A 22271-nucleotide genomic window follows, 5' to 3' on the forward strand; every position below is an offset into this window, starting at 1 on the left:
TCGAGTGCCTTAACCGTTTGCACCACGCAGGGCCTCTCTCAGGAACTGAGGAAGTACTAAAGAAGGAGTACTTCAGTAAAGTCTGATTCAACAATTCAGCTTTATATAGTGATGAAGAATAAAGACAGGAAATAGAAATTTCTTTCTATGGAATGTAGAAAGAAATGAGCCCTGTTCCATTTTCATCTCTGCTGGAACCTACGTGGGGGAAAATGGCAGCCTTTCCCGTTACTCTGGCCAGGAGTTCCAAGTGGGCATGTTGGGAGTTGAACTGAATGCATGGGCCATGCTTCCAGATGAATAACTTAGGGGAAGTGACCTGAGATGACCTTATTCCTCTTTCCCAGAAATACTTGAGAAAGGCTTGGTTATACTGGTTAAAGCTCAGCATCTTTAATAATTCATCTGCCAGGTGAATTATTTCCTCCAACCTGATTCCAAAGTCATAACTTCGCTCTAAAATGAGTGCCATGAAAACAGTCACATTGCGGCAAAAAGCTTACTTATGGATTTAGCACTAATAAAATCCTGATATGCACGGGTCAGTACATCATAATTATTGCAGTTTCCAGCCCTGGAGCAACTTGGCACGTCAGCACAGTAATGGATCTAGAGAATGGGTCTGGCTAGGGCAGAGAAGGTCGAAGGCTGCCCATGTGCCCACGTCAGGGGCTGTGGGTCCTGGAAGCCTTTTGAGTCTTCACTATTTCATCTGTCAGGAGGAATATGTGATCTGCAGAATCTGTAGCTGACAGGAGGACCTTGGAGAGTGTACCCACTGCAGGAGGGTATCAGCTGGTGGGACCACCTGCATGGATGAGGGGTTTCTTTTTGATAAACTGCTGCACTTCAACGTTCAACAACCAAAATGAGGAAAATGCCCCCCGCTGCCGTCAAGTCGATTCTGACTCATAGCAACCCTATTAAGACAGAGTAGAACTGCCTCATAGAGTTTCCAAGGAGCGCCTGGTGGATTCGAACTCCTGACCTTTTGATTAGCAGCCTTAACTCGTAACCACTACGCCACCAGGGTTTCCCAAATGAGGAAAGGACCCTTTATTACTCACAGGTCCTGGAAGGGGGCACAAACGAGGGCTGCACGCAGCGCTCACAAGGGTGCAGATGAAGGGGAGAATCAGAGGGTGAAGGAAGGTACCCGGGCCCAGCCGTTAATAGAGTCCGAGGGTGGAGTACACTTTATTTCATGGTTTAGGAACTTTTGGCTAATTTGAAGCAAGCAGTGGGAAACTGTGGGGCCTGGGGGTGCAAAGTAGAAAGGAGGGTAGGGGGTCGTTATCTAGGTTGACAGCTGTGGTGTGTGGGTGAGGAAAGGGAAAACTTTGAGGTGAGGAGCTGCCTCTGAGCTGTTATTTAGGATGTTTGTATGCGGGTGTGAACTGATTAGGAAGGCTTGCTGTTTTGAAATAAGTAATGTTAAGCAGAGGCTGGAACAAAAGGATAACCCAGGTATCAGAAAATGGAGTTCGGGTTTCTTATGACACCTCTCATGGATTGAATTGTGTCCCCCCCAAAATATGTGTCAACTTGACTAGGACATGATTCCCAGTATTGTATGATTGTCTACCATTTTGCCACCTGATGTGATTTCCCTATGTGTTGTAAATCCTATTGCTATGATGTAATGAGATGGATTAGTGGCAGTAATATTGATGAGATCTACAAGATTAGAGAGTATCTTAAGCCAACCTCTTTTGAGGTATAAAAGAGAGAAGTGAGCAGAGAGACAGGGGGACTTCATGCCACCAAGAAAGCAGCACTGGGAGCAGAGTGCGTCCTTTGGACCTGAGGTTCCCGAGCTGAGGTGCTCCCAGACCAAGGGAAGACTAATGCATCATGAGGACCTTCTTCTAGAGCTGACAGAGAGAGAAAGCCTTCCCCTGGAGCTGGCACCCTGAATTTAGACTTGTAGCCTACTAGACTGTGAGAGAATAAACTTCCCTTTGTTAAAGACATCCACTTGTGGTATTTCTGTTATAGCAGTACTAGATGACTAAGACAACACCCTCATGATTCCTGCCTCCTAGTGTTCATGTCTTATATGATTTCTTCCTCTTGCATGTGGCTGGAACCCAAGATTTGCTTCTAACCAATAGAATATGGCAAAGGTAAAGGGATTTTGAAGATACAATTAAGATTTCAAATCAATCGATTTTGAATTAATCAAAAAGAAGACGATCCTGGTGGGTCTGAGATCAGAGATTCTCCAAGTCTCCTCAAGCACTTGATGAAATAAGCATTTATGTTGGAGAAGCCCAGTGGCAAGGAACCACGTGGGTAGGCTCTAGGAACTCTGGGCAGCCTGTATAACTTAAGGGTGGCCTCCAGCTTCCAGCCAGCAAGAAGCTGGGACATCAATAATGCTGCTGGTACCGCAGTAATACTGCTCAATACAGAATGTTGAAATGAATTCTACCAATACTCTGAATGAGCTTGGAAGCAGATTCACCCCCAGTCAATCCTTCAGATGAGAATGCAGCCCAGTTGGCACGTTGACTGCAGCCTTCTGAGACCCTAAGCAGGAGATCCAGCTAGGCTGTGCCCAGACTCCTGACCCACAGAATTTGTGAGATAATAAATATGTGTGATTGTAAGCCGTTAAATTAGTGTTAATTTGTTATGCAGCAGTAGAAAACTAATACAGAGGAGTGAGATGAGGGAGTGCCAGGGGAGATGAGGACTAGGAAGAAGATGAAGGAAGGGAATAAAAATTTTTTTTTTAATTTTTTTAGTGAAGGCTAAATCTGAATCGGCTTTCCTAGAACTCTGAGCTCACATCTTCCTTTATACCGTTCTTCTACCATCTATTTATCCATCTATCTATCTTAGTTACCTAGTGCTGCTGTAATAGAAATACCACAAGTGGGTGGCTTTAACAAAGAGAAGTTTATTTTCTCACAGCCTAGGAGGCTAGAAGTCTGAATTCAGGGAGCCAGTTCTAGGCGAAGGCTTTCTCTCTCTGCTGGCTCCGAGGGAAGGACCTTGTCTCTTTTCAGCTCCTGTTTCCTAGTTCTTTGGAGATCTCATGTGGCATCTATCTTTGCCCATCTCTGCTTTTTTTATGCTACTTGATTAATCTGCTCTTTTAATATCAAAGGAGATTGATTTAAGACACACCCTACACTAATACTGCTTCATTAACGTGACAAAGAAAACCACATTCCCGAATGGGATTATAATCACAGGTATAGTAGGAGTTACAACACGTATTTTGGGGGGACACATTTCTACCCATACCTATCCATCTACCCATCTATCCATCTGTCATCTATATTTTAGGCTGCAGGACGTCTTGGCCCACATCTGAGTGGAGCTGGGAGCAAGTTTGGAACCCATCTAAGAAGGAAGTTGGGCCAAAGGACAAGTAGAAAGATGAGGACAAGACAGGAAAGTCAGGGCTCCGGGCTGAGTGAGGGCTGGTATGGGTCAGACTGTGTCAGGAAGGACATGTTTTAGGGAATAGACTGCTATGCTGAGTGTTAGGTCAGTATTTGCCACAGTGCTTCTCATTTCTGGACGCCTTTGGCAGTAATTCACAAGCCAATGTGTAGCCAGCATTCTACAGCAGACTGTCAGATCCTGGGACAGAAATAGTTATCCACGCAAATCGTACATAATCATAAAAGGCATCCAAAAGCTAAGAACAAGTGAGTGTGTTTCAGTCTCTGTTTATGTGTGCTTGCATTGGTAAGGGGCTACTCAGTTGTCTTTGACCTAGGATTTGCCCAGGACCAAAGCAGAGATTTGGGTCGGTCAGAACGTGAAATCTAACGAGGAAGCGTTTTTATCTGTCACGGTTTCCATTACATATAGCATTTACATGTGGGGCCTGTGTGAAATGGTTAGTGTGTGTACTAACTTATCAGAATTAGTTCCTTCCGCCAGATCCAGGCACGTTGGGCCTGATTGGCTCTTCCTTAGCAGCCTGTCATTTTTTCCTGCTAGAACTTACTGCAATCTCTCATTATTCTGTTTATTGATTTATTTACTCTTTTTTGTCCGATTGCCTACTAGAACTGTGCTGTCTAATATGGCAGCCACTGCCTACATGTAGGTGTTTAAACTTAAATTAAATACAGTTCAAAGTTCAGCTCCTTAGACATACTGGTCCCATTGAGAAGTCCTCCATAGCTGCCTTCACAGATTAAGAAATGTTCCATTATTTCAGAAAGATCTATTGAAGGCTGCTGAATGCTACCCATTCAGCCATTTTCATCACTGGTTTCAGGCCCCTTAAACATCTGAATCTTGGCAGTCCACAGCTTAATTTCAAATTTCATGGTGAAGTAAGCCACAAGGGATCATTGGTTATCTACTTCTTGCAGCAATGCAGGCTTTAAGCCATTCCATTCTTTTGTACAGCAGAAATATTTGATGAAGACACAGACTGTTCTTCCATGGATTTGCTAACTAGAGGCTTTGAAATAAAAAAGTAGTGGGGTAGGCCAGGGAATAAGTGGGCTAACTAAAAAGTATCCAACTTAGTGAGGTTTAAATGGTTATGAATAAAAACTTAGTTCAAAAGGTAAAATTCAGGCTCTTTGATCTTTCAATGCTGAGAAGCTGTTGCTGCAATCTGACTTTAAAGGAAGATTCAGGATGTTAGAGATAGACAGTTTTATCATAGTTTTCGGACTGCCAGAGGGAAAACTGGTGCTGAATTCCATAAAGCCACACTGAAAACTAGTCTGTCTCTATCTTACACACACACACACACACACACACACACACACACTCCTATATACCTATATACTCAAACACACATATACTTATATACCCACACACCCAAAAACAAATCGCAATCAACCACTTTCAAAGCAAAGAGAAAATTAGGTTGTTAGGTATCACTGAGTTGATTTTTTGACTTATAGCGGCCCAATGTGACAGAGTAGAACTATCCCATAGGGTATTCTAGGCTGTAATCTTTATGGGAAGGAGCCTAGGTGGTGCAGTGGTTAAGAGCTCAGCTAATAACTGAAAGGTCAGTGGTCTGAAACCAACAGCCACTCCATGGGAGAAAGATGTGACTTCCCTAAAGATTATAACCTTGGAAACCCTATGGGGCGGTTGGTTCTACTGTGTCTAGAAGGGTTGCTATGAATTGGAATCGACTCAATAGCAACAGTTTTTTTTTTTTTTGGGGTTTTTTAAATCTTTATCAGAGCAGATCACCAGGTCTTTCTCTAGCAGAGCTGCTGGGTAGGTTCGAATCTCCAGCCTTTTGATTAGCAGGCAAGTGCTTAACCATTGTACCACCATCGTTAGAGAGAAACAATAAAATATTCATCTATTTTGAACATCAAAATATGATGAAGAGTCCTAAATGTTTGGGAGAGATGAGGAATCACCTGAACATAGTTGATTTGCTTGATTCACACAATTATCAGGGATGATAACCAGTCAAAGAGAGCAAACGGCCCTCATTACCAAATCAAGAGGAATTCAGACAGAATAAATAAGGACATCCTGAGTATCTGAGAAGCAACATTCAAAGAACAAAATTTAGAAATATATAAACGTGAACATAAACAAATGAAGATTGTTTTTCCTAAGACTGTCATAATGAAAGATGAAATAGTGAAAGATGAAATTCGTGGCAAAAAGGAATTGAGCCGTTGTAGTGTTGCTGTAATTGGTCACTTCAATATTTAGTGTCAGTCCTTCTTTTCTGGAAAATGATTTCTTTTTTAATTAGAGTAATCACTGCTGTTCCTAGGATCAGTGGGGTCCATGTTGAGGCAACTGAGTTAGTTGCTGGATTTTACTAAGAGCCTACTGCTGTGGCGGCCATCCATCAGAGGGCCCTATCTTTCTAAGTCAATTACAATGAAACCTGGCAGAGCCGGAACTTGATGGGACTGCCTTGTTTTTCCGGGTCTCGCAAGTTTTCCCCCTTTGACAAGGTGCAGTCTTACCACTTTTCTATCACTCTTTTTAGTGGAAAATATTTGAATTTTCCTTCTCTGACAGATTTTCACCTTACGCAGGTTTCGGATTTCACAGGTTTTAGCGTATATCCATTCTTGGGCAATCCGCTTACGTGGAATATGGTGGAACTGAGATGCAGGGAGAAGAGCAAATGCAGTCACATCAACTTTCTGAGTCAAAAGTTAAACTCATAAACACATACAAAAATCATTATACTTTACATATAGAGAAAAAGTTTGAAAGGGTATTCACTAAACTGTTAACAGTGACAATCTTTGGGAGCTAGGCTTCTAGAAGACTTTTTCTTAATTTATTTTTGTCATGTTTTAATTTTGCATGGCCTCATTTTACATTTGTAATTAGAAAAATGGACAATAAATATATCTAGATATTTTGAATTCAGAGCCCTGATGGCACAGTGGTTAAGAGCTACAGCTGCTAACCAAAATGTCAGCAGTTCAAATCTACCAGGAGCTCCTTGGAAGCCCCATGGGGCAGGCCGACTCTGTCCTATAGGGTCATGATGAGTCGGAATCGACTCAAAGGCAATGGGTTTATTTTGAATTCTGTTCCCACCTGTATTTTTATGAATTGACTACTGGGATTCTGGTCAAATAGTCTAACTACCATCTTGAAAATCCAGAATGCAGCATCAGGATTGGAGGAAGACTCGTTAGCAATCTGCGATATGCAAATGACACAATCTTACTTGTTGAAAGTGAAGAGGATTTGAAGCACTAACTGAAGATTAAAGATTACAGCCTTCAGTATGGATTACACCTCAGCATAAAGAAAACAAAGATCCTCACAACTGGACCAATAAACAACATCACAATAAAAGGAGAAAAGATTAAAGTTGTCAAGGATTTCATTTTACTTGGATCCACAATCAATGCCCATGGAAGCAGCAGTCAAGAAATCAAAGAACTCATTGCATTGGGCAAATCTGCTGCAAAAGACTTCTTTAAAGTGTTCAAAAGCATAGATGTCACTTTGGGGACTAAGGTGCACCTGACTCAAGCCATGGTATTTTCAATTGCCTCATATGCATACAAAAGCTGGACAATGAATATGGAAGGCCAAAGAAGAAATTATGCCTTTGAATTACGGTGTTAGGGAAGAATATTGAATATACAATGGACTGCCAGAATAACAGGAAAACCTGTCTTGGAAGAAGTACAGCCAGAATGCTCCTTAGAAGCAAGGATGGCAAGACTTTGGACATGTTATCAGGAGGAGCCAGTCCCTGGAGAAGGATATCATGCTTGGCAAAGCAGAGGGTTGGTGAAAGAGTGGAAGACCCTCAATGAGATGGATTGACACAGTGCCTGCAAAAATGAGCTCAAGCATAGCAACAATTGTGAGGATGGTGCAGGACCAGGCAGTGTTTCCTTCTGTAGTACATAGGGTTGCTATGAGTTGGAAACAACTTGACAGCACCTAACAACAATGGCCATCTTGAAAATCTCCAAGTGGAATAGATTAAGCTCTTTCAGAAGGGCTCCCTGGTTACCAGTTTTGTATTTGTATTCCCATTTTAGTAACTTCCATCAAAATTAAGATATGATGTGCTTGCAACCAATGATTTCATCAATGGAGGCGAGTATTAAGCAGACACAGTTCAATAACATCCAGGTTGGGCCAATGCTTGTTTAGGATTAAGGTTTATGATTAATCCATTGAATTTCTATCTGTTGGCATCATGGATTCCAATTTCAAAGTTGGAATCCAGCATAGAGCCAGGGATGACATCCTGAATGCCAGGCTCTATGGGGTGGGCATGGCAGAGATGCTAATTGCCTACCTCCAATTCATTCTTTTCTTTATCTTTGCTAAAGGACTCTAATTTTACTTTCAGGGAGACATTTGACAAGCAAAAAGGCTATATTTTCTCTTAGGATTGCCCAATTTCACTGAATGTGTTAGATGTTGCCTCTGGGAAAATTTCTTCAAAGTGGACCAGACAGTTGGCATGAACCATTTTTACCTTTTCGTCCTTTCTAATATTTTCTTCTTGGGATGTGCATATGATGGCTGGAGCTCTAGCAGAGTTTTTGGACTAAGATGGAAACCATATTTAAGATTGGAGAAGCTGAAAAATGGAAGGATCCTGGATCTCTGATGACAACAGAGTTCCCTACTAGGAACCAACGACACTTTCAGACTTTTTTTCTATCTTGGTCAGTCTACTTATGCTGAACAGGCTGGCAATTTCTCAGAATGCAAGTATATATATTGCAGTGATGATTAAATGATAAAATATGTGACATGTTTAATGCAGTGTCTGATGTAGAGCACACATCCTATTAATATGTTAGTATTTCAGGACACTGAATGATTTTTACTAAGATTTTCCCCAGTGTGGCACAACTCAAAAAATGTAACTATTGTCACTGAGTTGTACATGTAGAAATTGTTGAATTGTGTATGTTTCACTGTATTTTCAACAAAAAACTCCAAGAATAATAAAAAAAATTTTCCCCAGTAAACACCACTTGTTGTTGTTGTTAGCTGCTGTCAAGTCGCCCCCCAACTCATGGCGACCCCACGTACAATGGAATGAAATGCTGACCTGTCTTGCGCCATCCCCGTGATTGGTTGTGATCCATAGGGTTTTCACTGGCTGGTTTTTGGAAGCACATCACCAGGCCTTTCTTCCTAGTCCATCTTAGTCCGGAAGCTCCACTGAAACTTGTTCGGCATCATACCAACATGTAAGTCTCCACTGACTGTGCGGTGGGTTTGCATGAAGTGCATTGGCTGGGAATCAAACTTGAGTCTTTCACATGGAAGGCAAGATTCTGCCACTGAACAATCACTGCCCTCACACACCACTAATATCTCTCAATATCAAAATGGCAATATTTATCATTGTAATGAAAATAATGTTTATTGTTTAATTAAACGTTACTTAAGATAACACAGTATAAACTCCTTTTGTTCACTGCCATCCATAAAAAAGTGTAGCTTTTCCCCCTTAGACTCAAAGACACAAACTAAAACTTGAAGGATGGAAAAAAAATAAGCAAACAACAACCAGAAGAGAGTGGCAATATTAATCTCTGGCAAAATAGACTTTAAAGCAAAATCCACCACTAAGGATAAGGAAGGTCACTATACAATGACTAAAGGGTCAATACATCAGGAAGACAGAATCATAATAAATATATACGCACTCAACACAGAGCTCTAAAATACATAAAACTTTAACAGCATTGAAAAGAGGAATAGACAGCTCCACAATAATATTAGGAAACTTCAACATGCACTTTCAGTGACGGACAGAACATCCAGAAAGAAGCTCAGTAAAGACACACAAGATCTAAATGCCACAATAAGCCAACTTGACCTCATAGACGTATACAGAACACTCCACCCAACAGCAGTCAAGTATACTTTCTTTTCTAGTGCACATCAAACATTCTCTACAACAGACCGCATCAAAATATTACAAAGCATCTTTTCTGACCATAAGACCATAAAAGTAGAAATCAATAACAGAAAAGGCAGGGAAAAGAAATCAAATACTTGGAAACTGAACAATACCCTGCTCAAAAAAGACTGGATTATAGGAGACATTAAGGAAGGAATAAGAAATTCATAAAATCCAATGAGAATGCAAACACTTCCTATCAGAAGCTTTGGGACACAGCAAGAGCAGTGCTCAGAGGTCAATTTATGTCAAGAAATGCACACATACAAAAAGAAGAAAGGGCCAAAATCAAAGAGTTATCCCTACAACTTAAACAAATAGAAAGAGAGCAACAAAGGAACCCTCAGGCACCAGAAGAAAGCAAATAATAAAAATTAGAGCAGAATTAAATGAAATAGAGAACAGAAAAACAATTGAAAGAGTCAACAAGACCAAAATCTGGTTCTTTGAAAAGATCAACAAAATTGATAAACCATTAGCCAAACTGACAAAAGAAAAACAGGAGAGGAAGCAAATAATCTGAATAAGAAATGAGATAGGCGATATCACAACAGACCCAACTGAAATTAAAAGGATCATAACAGTATACTATGAAAAACTGTACTCCAACAAATTTGAAAACCTAGAGGAAATGGACAAATTTTTAGAAACACACTACTTACCCAAACTAACACAAACCCAGGTAGAAAAAGTAAATAAACCTACAACAAAAGAAGAGATTGAAGAGGTAATAAAAAACTCCTAACAACAAAAAGCCCTGGCTCTGACTGCTTTACTGGAGAATTCTACCAAACTTTCATAGAAGAGTTAACACCAGTACTACTAAAGGTATTTCAGAGCATAGAAAAAAGAAGGAATACTCCTAAACTCATTCTATGAAGCATAATCCTGATACCAAAGCCAGGTAAAGACACCACAAAAAAAGAAAATTATAGACCAATATCCCTCATGAACATAGATGCAGAAATCCTCAACAAAATTCTAGTTAATAGAATTCAACAACACATAAAAAAAATAATTCATCATAACCAAGTGGGATTCATATCAGGTATGCAGGGATGGCTCAACATTAGAAAAACAATCAATGTAATCCATCACATAAATAAAACAAAAGATAAGAACCACATGGTCTTATCAGTCGATTTGGAAAAGGCATTTGGCAAAGTCCAACACCTATTCATGATAAAAACTCCCAGCAAAACAGGAATAGAAGGGAAATTCCTCGACATAATAAAGGGCATTTATACAAAGCCAACAACCAACAACATCCTAAACAGAGAGTCTGAAAGCATTCCCTTTGGGAACGGGAACCAGACAAAGATGCCCTTTATTACCACTCTTATTCAATATTGTGCTGAAGTTCCTAACCAGAGCAATAAAGCAAGAAAAAGAAATAAAGGCATCTAAATTGGTAAGGAAGAAGTGAAAGTATCCTTATTCACAGACGATATGATATTATACACAGAACACCCCAAAGAATCCACAAGAAAACTACTGGAACTAGTAGGAAATTTCAGCAAAGTATCAGGTTACAAAATTAACATATAAACAAAATAAACAAATATTTGGATTCCTCTACACACACCAACAAGAGAACTTTGAAAAGGAAATCACCAGATCAATACCACTTACAATAGCCCCCAAGAAGATAAAATACTTGGGAATAAACCTAACCAGAGATGTAAAAGACCTACAAAAAGACAACTATAAGACACGACTGCGAGAAACCAAAAATAGACCTACATACGTAGAAAAATATACCTTGCTCATGGACAGGAAGACTCAACACTGTGAAAATGTCTATTCTACCGAAAGTGATCTACAGGTACAAGGCAATCCTGATCCAAACTCCAACATTTTCTAATGAGATGGAGAAACAAATCACCAACTTCATATGGAAAGACAAGAGGCCCCGGATAAGTAAAAAAAAAAAAAAAAAAAAGTAAAGCATTACTGAAAAAGAAGAACAAAGTGGGAGGCCTCACACTACCTGATTTTAGAACCTATTATACTGCCACAGTAGTCAAAACAGCCTGGTACTGGTACAACAACAGGCACATAGGCCAATGGTACAGAATTGAGAATCCAGATATAGATCCATCCACAAAGGAGCAGCTGATATTTGACAAAGGCCCAAAGTCAGTTAAATGGGGAAAAGACAGTCTCTTTAAAAATGGTGCTGGCATAACTGGATATCCATCCGCAAAAAAGTGAAACAAGATCCATACCTCACATCATGCACAAAAACTAACTCAAAATGGATCAAAGACCTAAATATAAAATCTAAAACGATATAGATCATGGAAGAGAAAATAGGGACAATGCTAGGAGCCATAATGCATGGCATGAACAGAATATAAAACATTACTAACAATGCACAAACACCAGAAGAGAAACTACATAACTGGGAGCTCCTAAAAATCAAACACCTATGCTCATCTAAAGACTTCACCAAAAGAGTAAAATGAGAACCTACAGACTGGGAAAAAAGTTTTTGGCTATGACATGTCCAGTAAGGGTCTAAACTCCAAAATCTACAAGATACTGCAACACCTGAACAACAAAAAGACAAATAATCCAACTAAAAAATGGACAAAGGATATGAACAGGCACTTCAAAGAAGACATTCAGGTGGCTAACAGATACATGAGGAAATGCTCACAATCATTAGCCATCAGGGAAATGCATATCAAAACTACAATGAGATACTATCTCACCCCAACAAGGCTGGCACTAATTCAAAAAACATAAAATAATAAATGTTGCAGATGTTGTGGAGGGACTGGAACACTTGTACACTGCTGGTGGGAATGTAAAATGGTATAACCACTTTGGAAATAGATTTGGCGTTTCCTTAAAAAGCTAGAAATAGAAGTTCCATACCATGCAGCAATCCTACTCCTTGGAATATATCGTAGAGAAATAAGAGCCATCACACAAATAGACATATGCACACCCATGTTCACTGCAGCATTGTTCATAATAGCAAAAAGATGGAAACAACCTAGGTGCTTATCAACAGGCAAATGGATAAACAAATTATGGTACATACACACAATGGAATATTACACAATGATAAAGAACAACAATGAATCCTAGAAACATCTCACAACATGGATGAATCTGGAGGGCATTATGCTGAGTGAAATCAATCAGCCGCAAAAGGACAAATATTGTATGAGACCATTATTATAAGAACACAAGAAAAGGTTTAAACACAGAAGAAAACATTCTCTGATGATTATGAGGGTGTGGAGGGATGGAGAGGGGAATTTGCTAACTGGATAAAGTAGACAAAAATCATCTTAGGTGAAGGGAAGGACAACACACAGTACCGGGGAAGTCAGTACAACTGGACTAAAAAGCAAAAGCTAAGAAGTTTCCTGAACACAACCAAACACTCTGAGGACAGAGTATCTGGGGCTGGGGTCTGGGGGTCATGGATTCGGGAGACATCTAGGTCAGTTGGCATAACAAAGTTTATTAAGAAAATATTCTGCATCCCACTTTGGTGAGTGGTGTCTGGGTCTTAAAAGCATTCGAGTGACCATCTGAAACACATCAACTGGTCCCAACCCACTTAGATCAAAGAATGAAGAACACTAAAGACACGAGGAAAATATTAGCCCAAGGGACAAAAGGACCACATAAACCAGAGACTCCATCAGCCTGAGACCAGAAGAACTAGATGGTGCCCGCTACCATCAATGACTGCCCTGACAGGAAACACAACAGAGAGTCCCGTGTGGCGTAGGAGAAAAGTGGGAAGCAGAACTCAAACTAACGTAAATAGACCAGACTTACGGGTCTGACTGAGACTGGAGGAACCTCTGAAGCCATGGGCCCTGGATGCTCTGTTAATCCAGAACTAAAACCATTCCCAAAGCCCACTCTTCAGATAAAGATTAGACTGGACAATAAAACATAAAATAATACTCATGAAGAGTGTGCTTCTTAGTTCAAGCAGATAGATATAGGAAACCAAATGGGTGGCTCCTGTCCGGAGGCAGGATGAGAAGGCAGGAAGGGATAGGAACGGATTGAATGGACATGAGAAACCCAGGGTGGAAAGGGGGAGGGTGCTGTCACATAGTGAGGATTGCAACTAATGTCACATAACAATGTGTATAAGCTTTTGTATGAGAAATTGACTTGAGCTGTAAACTTTCACATAAAGCACCAAACAACAACAACAAAAAAGGCGTGGCTTTTGTGATCAGTTCTCCGTGGAACAACAAATGAGGGAGAGATAGCAAGAGACTGTGTTATGCTTTCTGCCCAGTAGGTTACAAAAATGGAAATATTTGCATCTGTTTCACTCCTGTCATATTTTAAAGAGCCGCCTACATAAATGAATGTCCCTGGGTGGCTCAAACAGTTAAGTACTTGGCTATTAATCAAAAGGTTGGGGGTTCAAGTTCACCCAGAGGAGCCTCACAAGAAAGGCAACTTTTTTTTTCTACTTCTGAAAAATCACAGCCACTGTAAACCCAATGGAGCACAGTTCTACTCTGACACAAATGGGGGAGCCATGAGTCTGAATCAACTTGATGGCAATTGGTTTTGTGTGTGTGTGTGTGTGTGTGTGTGTGTGTGTGTGTGTGTGTGTGTGTTTTGGTCCTAAATAAATAGGTGTGTGGCTTGAGTGTGGAGTGACCCAGGATTTTTATTTTATGATTGCAGAGTTTGCATCATTTTTTGACCCAAATGTATATTTTTAGAGATAACAGTGCTGAAAACTTCTTTGCTTTCCATCAGTTTCACATAATATGGTCAAATCTACCACTTCTCTTGTTTTTCAGCTTTTACATTTCTATCAGCCAACCAGATTAGAACATTTAATACATACTTTATTATTTAATCTTGGCTTCTATTATTAGAGTAGCCATCTTGCCCTGATTTTTCTGGAACATTCCAGGTTTGAAAACCTTAGGCTGTAATTCCAAATTTGGTTGGAAGTGTTGGACCCTGTAGAGTTGATATATGAAGCCCCATACTGAGAGCTGTGATCTCAGATGTTTACTTTTGACGATCACTGAATGTTTCTTCCTGTAATTTTGCAAATCCTTTACTAAATGTTTTCTCACTCTAAAGGAAATGCTGTTTCATAGCTGAGTTGGGGGGAATGATGATGTCTTTGGTTCATGTATTTTGATCCTTAGTCAAAGTACATCTCTCCTTCCATCAAACAATAATTTTGGTATTACCAGTTCCTTTCATTTTACACTGATCATCTATGACTCCAGATGTTAGGACTCTTCCCATCATTCCCTCTGTTCTTCTTTTTGGGAAGTATTTTAATTTTAGAAACATTGTGAAGAGCATTTCTGTCCACACAGTAGAATCTACTTCCCCACCCCATTTCTAGCCCAAATAGAATGAGCCAAAATTCAAAATCTGGGATTTATGGAAGAAATCAATGTTAACCAAGCATTATGAGCAAAAAACTTGATTTATTTTATATATATATTCTCTAGTAATTCATAATAGTTTCTTGAATTTTAAATGTCTTTTGCTATTTCCAATGCTTAAAAATCATAATTTTAAAACATAAGTACTGTTTTTATATACATTGTGATTTATTTATTTATTTTTTACTTCTAAATATGAATGATATGGTCTCCAAGTATCCACTTGGAAGGAAAAGGGGTAGGGGGTCATTGTTTTTCTCTAACACAGAATTTAAAATTTCACATCATATACCTGGAGTTTCGACTATATGAAAAATAGCCAAAAGTCACCACTTTCTTATATATTTCTTTTACATGTATATATATATATATATATGTATAATATAAACAGAATACATCTGATTAGTACATTTCAACATTTCATCAATGGGACTTTTATCTCCTATTTTATACAAAATAACAAAATATACAGACAGAAGAAAGGAGACATCTGTTCATCGTACACAGAAAGTAAAGAAAAGTTCATGTATGGCTTTGCAAAGGTAGAATATGACGTGACTTTCACACTTTATTTATTTAAAAGCATCTTGAGAGAACGTGTTAGTGTGCTTACGATAGCGGCCATGGTGGTTGAATGTCGCATCGAGAGTCCAACAGTGGGATCCCCAGTGGTCTTTCCAGTGGCTACCTCAGCAGCTTTCAGGAGACAAATGTAGTTTATGACCACTTCATCAATCTTCGCTACAATTTCCTGCTGCTGTGTTTCTGAGTCCACGACTTTAACTAATCGCATGCAAGCTTCTGTTAGGCAACAGAGCACTTGAAAGCTGGAAGTCATAGCTAGGAGCATCTCCTCTGGGCTTTTCTCGGCCATTGCCATTTTCCTACAGGCACTTCCCAACTGTCTGGATGCGATGGATAACAGTTGCTTGTACTGAGAAAGTGTAAGGTCATACGCTTCAGGGCGCGGCTCCTCTCTCTTCCCCGCAGTTGCCCTGACGAGGCAGAGAAGCTCATTGGCATCATTCTGGGCTGCGAGGAACCCATCAGGCATTGAATATGTGCTCTCTTTTAGGGCATTTATTCTTGCAATCTGGGCATCAAACGCCAGGTTGCTGAAGTCTAAGTCATCTGGGCAACTCAATTTTTCCTCCCAGGCCTTCAGCACTGAACCTTTGGACAGCTCCCCTCCTTTCTTCTGAATCTCAACAGCTGGGGATGGGCTGGTTGGCTCTGGCATGGCTTGAGTCAGCTGTGGTTTATAGAGGCAAGAGACCCGGCGGGTGACATCTTCCCCCTTGTCGTCCTCATCACCATCTTCATCCTGCCCTCGGTTCAGGAAACAGTAGCTAAAAGGTCCTCGGCACCCCCAATTGCTGCCCTCCAGCTTCCGCAAGGGTAATGTCCTGTACAGCTTTGAGTCTTTCTGAGTCCCCGGGGACCTCTTATGAGCCTTCCTCTCAGAGCTGAAGTGCATCGAACTTTGGGAAAAGCTTTTGGTGAGCTTTTTCCCCAGGGGGAGTTCTGCTCGTCTTTCCGAACTGGCCTCTGGTACTTCTGTGATACCCGGACAGTTTACACTGACTACACCCTTGGTCCTCTCTCGGAGGGTCTCCATACCTACAGATCCCAAGAGGGCACTGCTGCTACGTCTCAGCACCTTCTGGCTAGGTGGTGTCCTGAGGCTCTCCCCTCTCAGATCTGGTGGCCTCCAGCTCACAGCCCCTCTGTATGCCTGGTTTGCTTGGGAGAAATCATTAGGGTCTTCATTTTCAATTGGCACCTTTGATTCCAAGTGAATGGTTGATGGTAGCAGGATGGGATCAGCTTTAGGATGTTGAGACCAAGCTGAAGGTATGCCTCCTTGTCTCTCCTTCCCAGGCTCTGTCAAAGCTACACTAGGGGTAGTAGAAAAACAGAGAGAATCATTAAGCATCTCCTAGGTGCCCATTTTTACTATATTTCTTCTGCATGATGTCTGCCATTTCCCAGGGGTGCATTCTAGGAGGGCTGCCTTATGTCAAGGCCATTCTGTTTTCTAATGACTTCCTCCTGAGAGCTCACAAAAGATTTCCCTCTCAATAAAGGTCAAGAAATACAGAAATGCCCTCCTTTTTAAGGAGTCCCGGTGGCTCAGTGGTTAAGAGCTTGGCTGCTAACCAAAAGGTTGCAGTTCAAATCTACCAGCCACTCCTTGGAAACCCTATGTGGCAGTTCTACCCTGTCCTATAGGGTGACTATGAGTTGAAATCAACTTGACAGTAACATCAAATAAGCGATCGAATTTCATAAATTGTCTCCATCCCAGTATTCATCAGAGCATAGCACACTATTAGAAAACATACACCCTAAGCATAAGATTATTTCAACATATTTAAGTTCCACTTCAAGGGAGCTAGGTTAATCCTGGCATTGGTTAACCATCTTCAAAGAAGTGGCCTAATTTAATTAATGCAAGGAGAATCCCTTGAAGCTTTCCTGGTCCAGGGTTTGAAGGGAAGACACCAGGCAAGTACTCAACTTTTCTCAGAGAAGGTGTCATACGAAGAAAATAATCTCTATCTCACAGAATTTTTGTGAGAAGCAAGAGGTAACTTAAGTAAAAGCTCTTTGTAAACCACTAAGGATTGAACAGTGTGATTTAATTAGGTTAGAGGTAAAGACAGTAGTTGGTCAGTAAGTTAGGTAACATTCAAAGGCAAGCTTCCCTTTCTGAAAACCCAAGTGGTGGGTTTTCAGAAAGTTGATAATCTTGAGAGGTCAGGAGTGGAAATTGACCAATATAAGATACCCCTGACATCTATTGACCAACAGGGGGAAGAAAGCTATTGATGATATAACCTGAAATAGAAAAGCATGAAAGAGCAGCTGTCTTTGCCATGTGAAGGCTGGTCAAGGGCATGGGTGAAAAGGATATGTGCCCATTGGGTAGGAGACTGGGGAAGTCAGGCACAGAAGGTGGCTCTGTTGTTGTTTCTACCTGTGTCTGGATTTTATTATTTGGGGGGAAATGAAGCAGTCTATCACACACCCCCTGAAACCTTTCGGACACTGTGGTTTGCCAGATACGTGAGAATATTCCTCTAGGAGAGTCCTAGAAAATAGCTTAGTGTAGGGGAGGGGCATCTGGAAGGACCAATGACAGGCAGGAAAGGGAGTCACATGATCTTCCCAAATCTCTCCTATCTCCCCCAAGCCCTGCTCTGTTATCTTTCCTTTACCTCTCAATTGTGAAATGGCAAAATTAGAAATTTGATGCCTTGAGAGGGAAATCGAACTCTTTTGTGACCTTAAGCAAAACTATCTTTTAGCTAAAAGTCATACTGGGCATTGCTCAAAGCCTACATTTGGAATTTATAAAGAAAATGTTTATCCATCAAGTTCTAAAAGCAAACACAGAACAAGATTATAAAGAGCAAATGCCATTTTCACCATCGTTCCAGATCTAGAAACTTCAGCATTTATGAAACACGGGGGATCAAGGATCAATATTTAACCGAACCACAGTTTTGCAGCCCTTTTTATTTTTATTCTACCTTTTCTTTTCTTTCAGACTTTGTACTTTTACGTTTGCTGTGAATTTGGTTTACACGCCCCTGGTGTGCAGTGCAAAGAGCTACATCCATCATTGCTGTACCTGTGGTTTCCTTAATCTTGGGGAGCCGATGACATCCATCTCTCAAAGTGCCAAACAGGGGTTCGGCATTAATGGCTGTGTGCAGTGCAGGCACTGTCATCCGCGGACACATCCCCTCTGTCTGAGGGTGCATTTCCTTAAAGGTGGCTCCGTGGTTGGGGAGCCCAGCGGCTCTCTCCTCTGAAGGGATATAACTCACGCCTTTCCCAGAAGCATCAGGAATCAGGTGCTTCCCAATGGAGGCGCACAGCGGGGACTCCACAGGCGTGGCACAGGCACTGCCACTGCTGCCTGTGCCACAGCCGGCATCCACTGAAGAGCCTTGAGAGCTCTGTAGAGAAAAGTGGCCCTCACTCTGCAGAGACGACATCCGCTTGGCCAAGTGGTACTCACAAAGCCGGGCCATGCTCTCTTCTGCCTCCGGAAGCTTGGGAGGATGGTCATGGGTGGTTGAGTCAGCATCCTCTGGGTTATTCACATCTTTGGCTGAGGATACACAGGTCACGTCAGTTAAGAAGCGATCCCCTTGGCCAAGTCCAGAACCATCACTGGCTTCTCCATCTGCAGCCCCTTCATCCTTCCCTTCAGCCTCCCTTGGCCCGAGACCAGAAGCTCTTGCAAAGGTTTTCCCGGTGGCTGCTTCCAGCCCACTTTTTTCAGCCACCCCACCCTCGGCGGCCACATACCATCTTTGGCTGTCTTTGCGAAAGGCAGTTCTCTCCAGGTTAAAAGTGCTTAGGTGTTGACTGTCCCTTGAAGACACAGTACCAAATGCACCTTTGGCATCTTCCTCCACCTCAGCTGTTTTGGTCCCCTGCTGTTTTTTCCCTGGCATGTTCCCAGGAGGGGGTGTTTTCCCCTCCCCGTTGGCTAGCTTGCTTTTCCTTTTGCTGGTACAGGAATATGCCACCGACCCCATGTGCAATTTGCTAAAATAGTCTGTGACCGACTTGGTCTCCATGGTTTCGGGCTCCATCTCCATGTGGTCTGAGTGAAGAATCTGCTTGGAAGGCACAACTTTGGGTGGGAGGTCGGTTGCTGGGCGAGCTGCCAGGGCATGAGAGGACTTTGGAGGCAAGCCCCCAGCAGGGGGTTTGGAGGCGGGAAACTCTGTCTGCTCTTCGGCAAGAGGGTGGTAGCCTTCGTGAGTGGCCAAGAACATGCGGGAGAGGTTTTCTGACTGCTTCTGTGCTGTGGCCAGTTCAGAACTCTCCGTCATTTCAGAAGAGTTAGTTTCATTGCCCGAGTCTGATGAAGACTCAGGACTATAAGCCCGCAAGATGGCTACACCTGCATGCCGTAAAAAATAAGAACCAGTTAATGGTTGTGTCAGAGGCACTTGAGGACATGTAAGAAAATGGGGCTCATTATTATTTAAAAACAAAAACAAAAAACAACAAGTATTTCCCTTCTTAATAAGGACTCTGAGTTTATTGCACAGTTGTTCTGGAAATGGGGAAAAAACGTGCCACATTTTAAAAAAAGAAAAAAAAAGGGGGGGGGAACAACGAAGGAAACCACGTACACAAAAAACCCATGATGGCCGTCTCAGTACATTTATAAAATGGGACGTGTGTGAAATGGTAGACGCCACATAATAGGACTCCAAGGGCGAATGGTTTGAAAGGATGAAATGATATGGTTATCAGTGAATAAACGTAACAATCGTGAAAGAACCTGAATTGTCACTGGTCTGCTGTTCTTCTGACACGGACAGAGCTTCCAGAGCTTCCAGTGTGGAGACGACAGAATTGTCCAGCCCCTTCTCACACTTCCCTTCAGCGCTGGTGGGCACAGCATCGATGAGGGAGACGGGGATCTCGTCATTTTGTAGGCCACTGCCTTGCTCCTTGTCCTCGCAGAAGGAAGCTGCTTGGCTCTGAGAGTCCTCCTCATCTGAACTGTCTCTAAAGCCAGGAGGGGGAGCAGCAATGGCCATGTTCAAGGAACGTAACAGGAAGTCATCCTCATTGTCATCGCCTTCCGGAGGGGGCAGAGACGTAAGGTCAATGATGTCATCGCTGGAGCCAGCCAGGTTGAGGATGGGTGGCTGGTCTATCTCTCCTACCACGAGGTCCTCCTCACAGCTCACCTCATCCTCGTCCTCTGCGTCGTCAGTGTTTTCTGCATAACAGATGTCATGCAGAAGGGGCTCCTCAATCCCTTCGGTGGCCCCGAAGTTCTTCACATCGCCTATGTTTGCATAAATGGAATTTGCCACAAACTGGATGCCCTCTGTATCTGGAGCGAGGTCCAGGCTCTTCATGTCGTTGGCACTGCTGATGTAGAGGTTCCTCTGCTTCTCCAGCATCTCTGGACTCTCATCCAACAGCCTTTCATAGCCGAGAGTCGGGGGGCTCATGCCATCATCCAAGGCGAGATCACCAAAAATAAAGGACACTTTAGCTCCTCTAGGAGTTTCCTGTGCTTTCTTTAGAGTTTCTGGTCCAGAGAGGGTCAACAGAGACCGCTGAGCTAGACTTCTGTAGTCTGCCTCACAGGGGGCATCACCTGGCTGGGCCAGCTGTGGGTTAAGCTCATCGGAATTATAGGTATTGTCTATGTACAGGTGCCGATGGTCTTTGGGACACAAGGTGCCATCTGCAATGTCAACTGTCTTCTGTTTTGCATCTATATATGTTATCTGGGCTTCTTGTTCCCCTTCGCCGATAAAGGTGGTCATTTGGGGTATACAGTTCCAATCTGGGCCAACGAGGTTATGCTTTCCTTTGTTCTCAGTTCCTAAAGAGAAAGAGTCATGCAAAGACATTACAGTGCTGTCTGGTTTCTGGGAGTCTTTTCTGTTTCTTAATTTAATAGCTTGTAGCATCGCTTGTGTAGATATCATTATTCAGCTTTTCAAATTTGGTACCAGCTGATTTGGACTTCAGGCATAAGGACCTCTTGACCTTAGCCAAATTGATACTTCATAAAGATAATTGCTATTTGATAAAATATAATACCATCTGGGAGTAGGTTATTCAACGACTTCATTTATGTCTATGAATGTGAATACGTAACATGCCTTTTAAAACCCTTAAAAGCAATATTTCGATGGGCTATTATTCCAAAACACAGATTGCCCTTTTCTTTGTAAAACAAGATCTAACATTCTCCACTTTGTGAAAGAACATGTTGGACTTTTTCCTCATTAAGAGAAGGTCAAGGTCCTCATGTAGCTGCCACGTTTTTTAGGAAATTAAAATAAATATGTAATGATAGAAAAAGAGGAAGACCCTCAAAGAGATGGATTGACACAGTGGCTACAACAATGGGCTCAGACATAGCAACGATTGTGAGGATGGCACAGGACAGGGCAGTGTTTCCTCCTGCTGTGTATGGGGTCTCTATGAGTCGGAATCAACTCGAAGGCACCCAAGAACAACAACAACAAGGACAGATAGCATGACGACCTCTCTCTTCAGCCTTTTTGTAATCATGTGTCAGTATGTATGCCTGTATGCATGGATATAGATTCATATATATATGTATATATATATATTTAAAAACACAATGCATGAGATAGAGCATTCACAGGTAATACAGTTCTCTCTGCTATTTCTAAGCACAGCTAATAATCTGACTGACCTCAATTTTTATTTGTAAAATGCGGACTCTTGAAGATTTGTTTGATGGGCCTTATTAATTAAAATTGCAAAACTCTGATTTAAATATTGGTTTTGTTTGCTCTTCAGGGCATTTCCAAAGGGAATTTTGATGTAGAAATTTTGCTCTGATATTTTATAAGATGGGGCACTGGGTTATTCTGCCGATATTGTTTTGTAGATTCCAGAGGTGACATTTTGAGGAAAAGAAAACTAGTCATTGTAGCAAATTTTAGGGT

The 22271-nt window shown here is 41.7% G+C and overlaps 1 protein-coding gene across 1 annotated transcript in view; it reads right to left on the bottom strand.

Annotated features, from left to right (window-relative positions):
* Positions 1 to 15235: 15235 nt before the first annotated feature.
* Positions 15236 to 22271, bottom strand: part of FRMPD4 (FERM and PDZ domain containing 4) — a 604892-nt gene continuing 597856 nt past the window's right edge. The window contains exons 15-17 of the mRNA XM_049873115.1: positions 20105 to 21169; positions 18428 to 19717; positions 15236 to 16683 (exon numbers count right to left, since the gene is read on the bottom strand). Of these exons, the coding sequence (XP_049729072.1) occupies positions 15359 to 16683; positions 18428 to 19717; positions 20105 to 21169 (3680 nt within the window). The 3' untranslated portion in view covers positions 15236 to 15358. The remainder of the gene's footprint in view (positions 16684 to 18427; positions 19718 to 20104; positions 21170 to 22271) is intronic.

Source organism: Elephas maximus, chromosome X, assembly GCF_024166365.1.
Source record: "Elephas maximus indicus isolate mEleMax1 chromosome X, mEleMax1 primary haplotype, whole genome shotgun sequence".
Classification (NCBI taxonomy): domain Eukaryota; kingdom Metazoa; phylum Chordata; class Mammalia; order Proboscidea; family Elephantidae; genus Elephas; species Elephas maximus.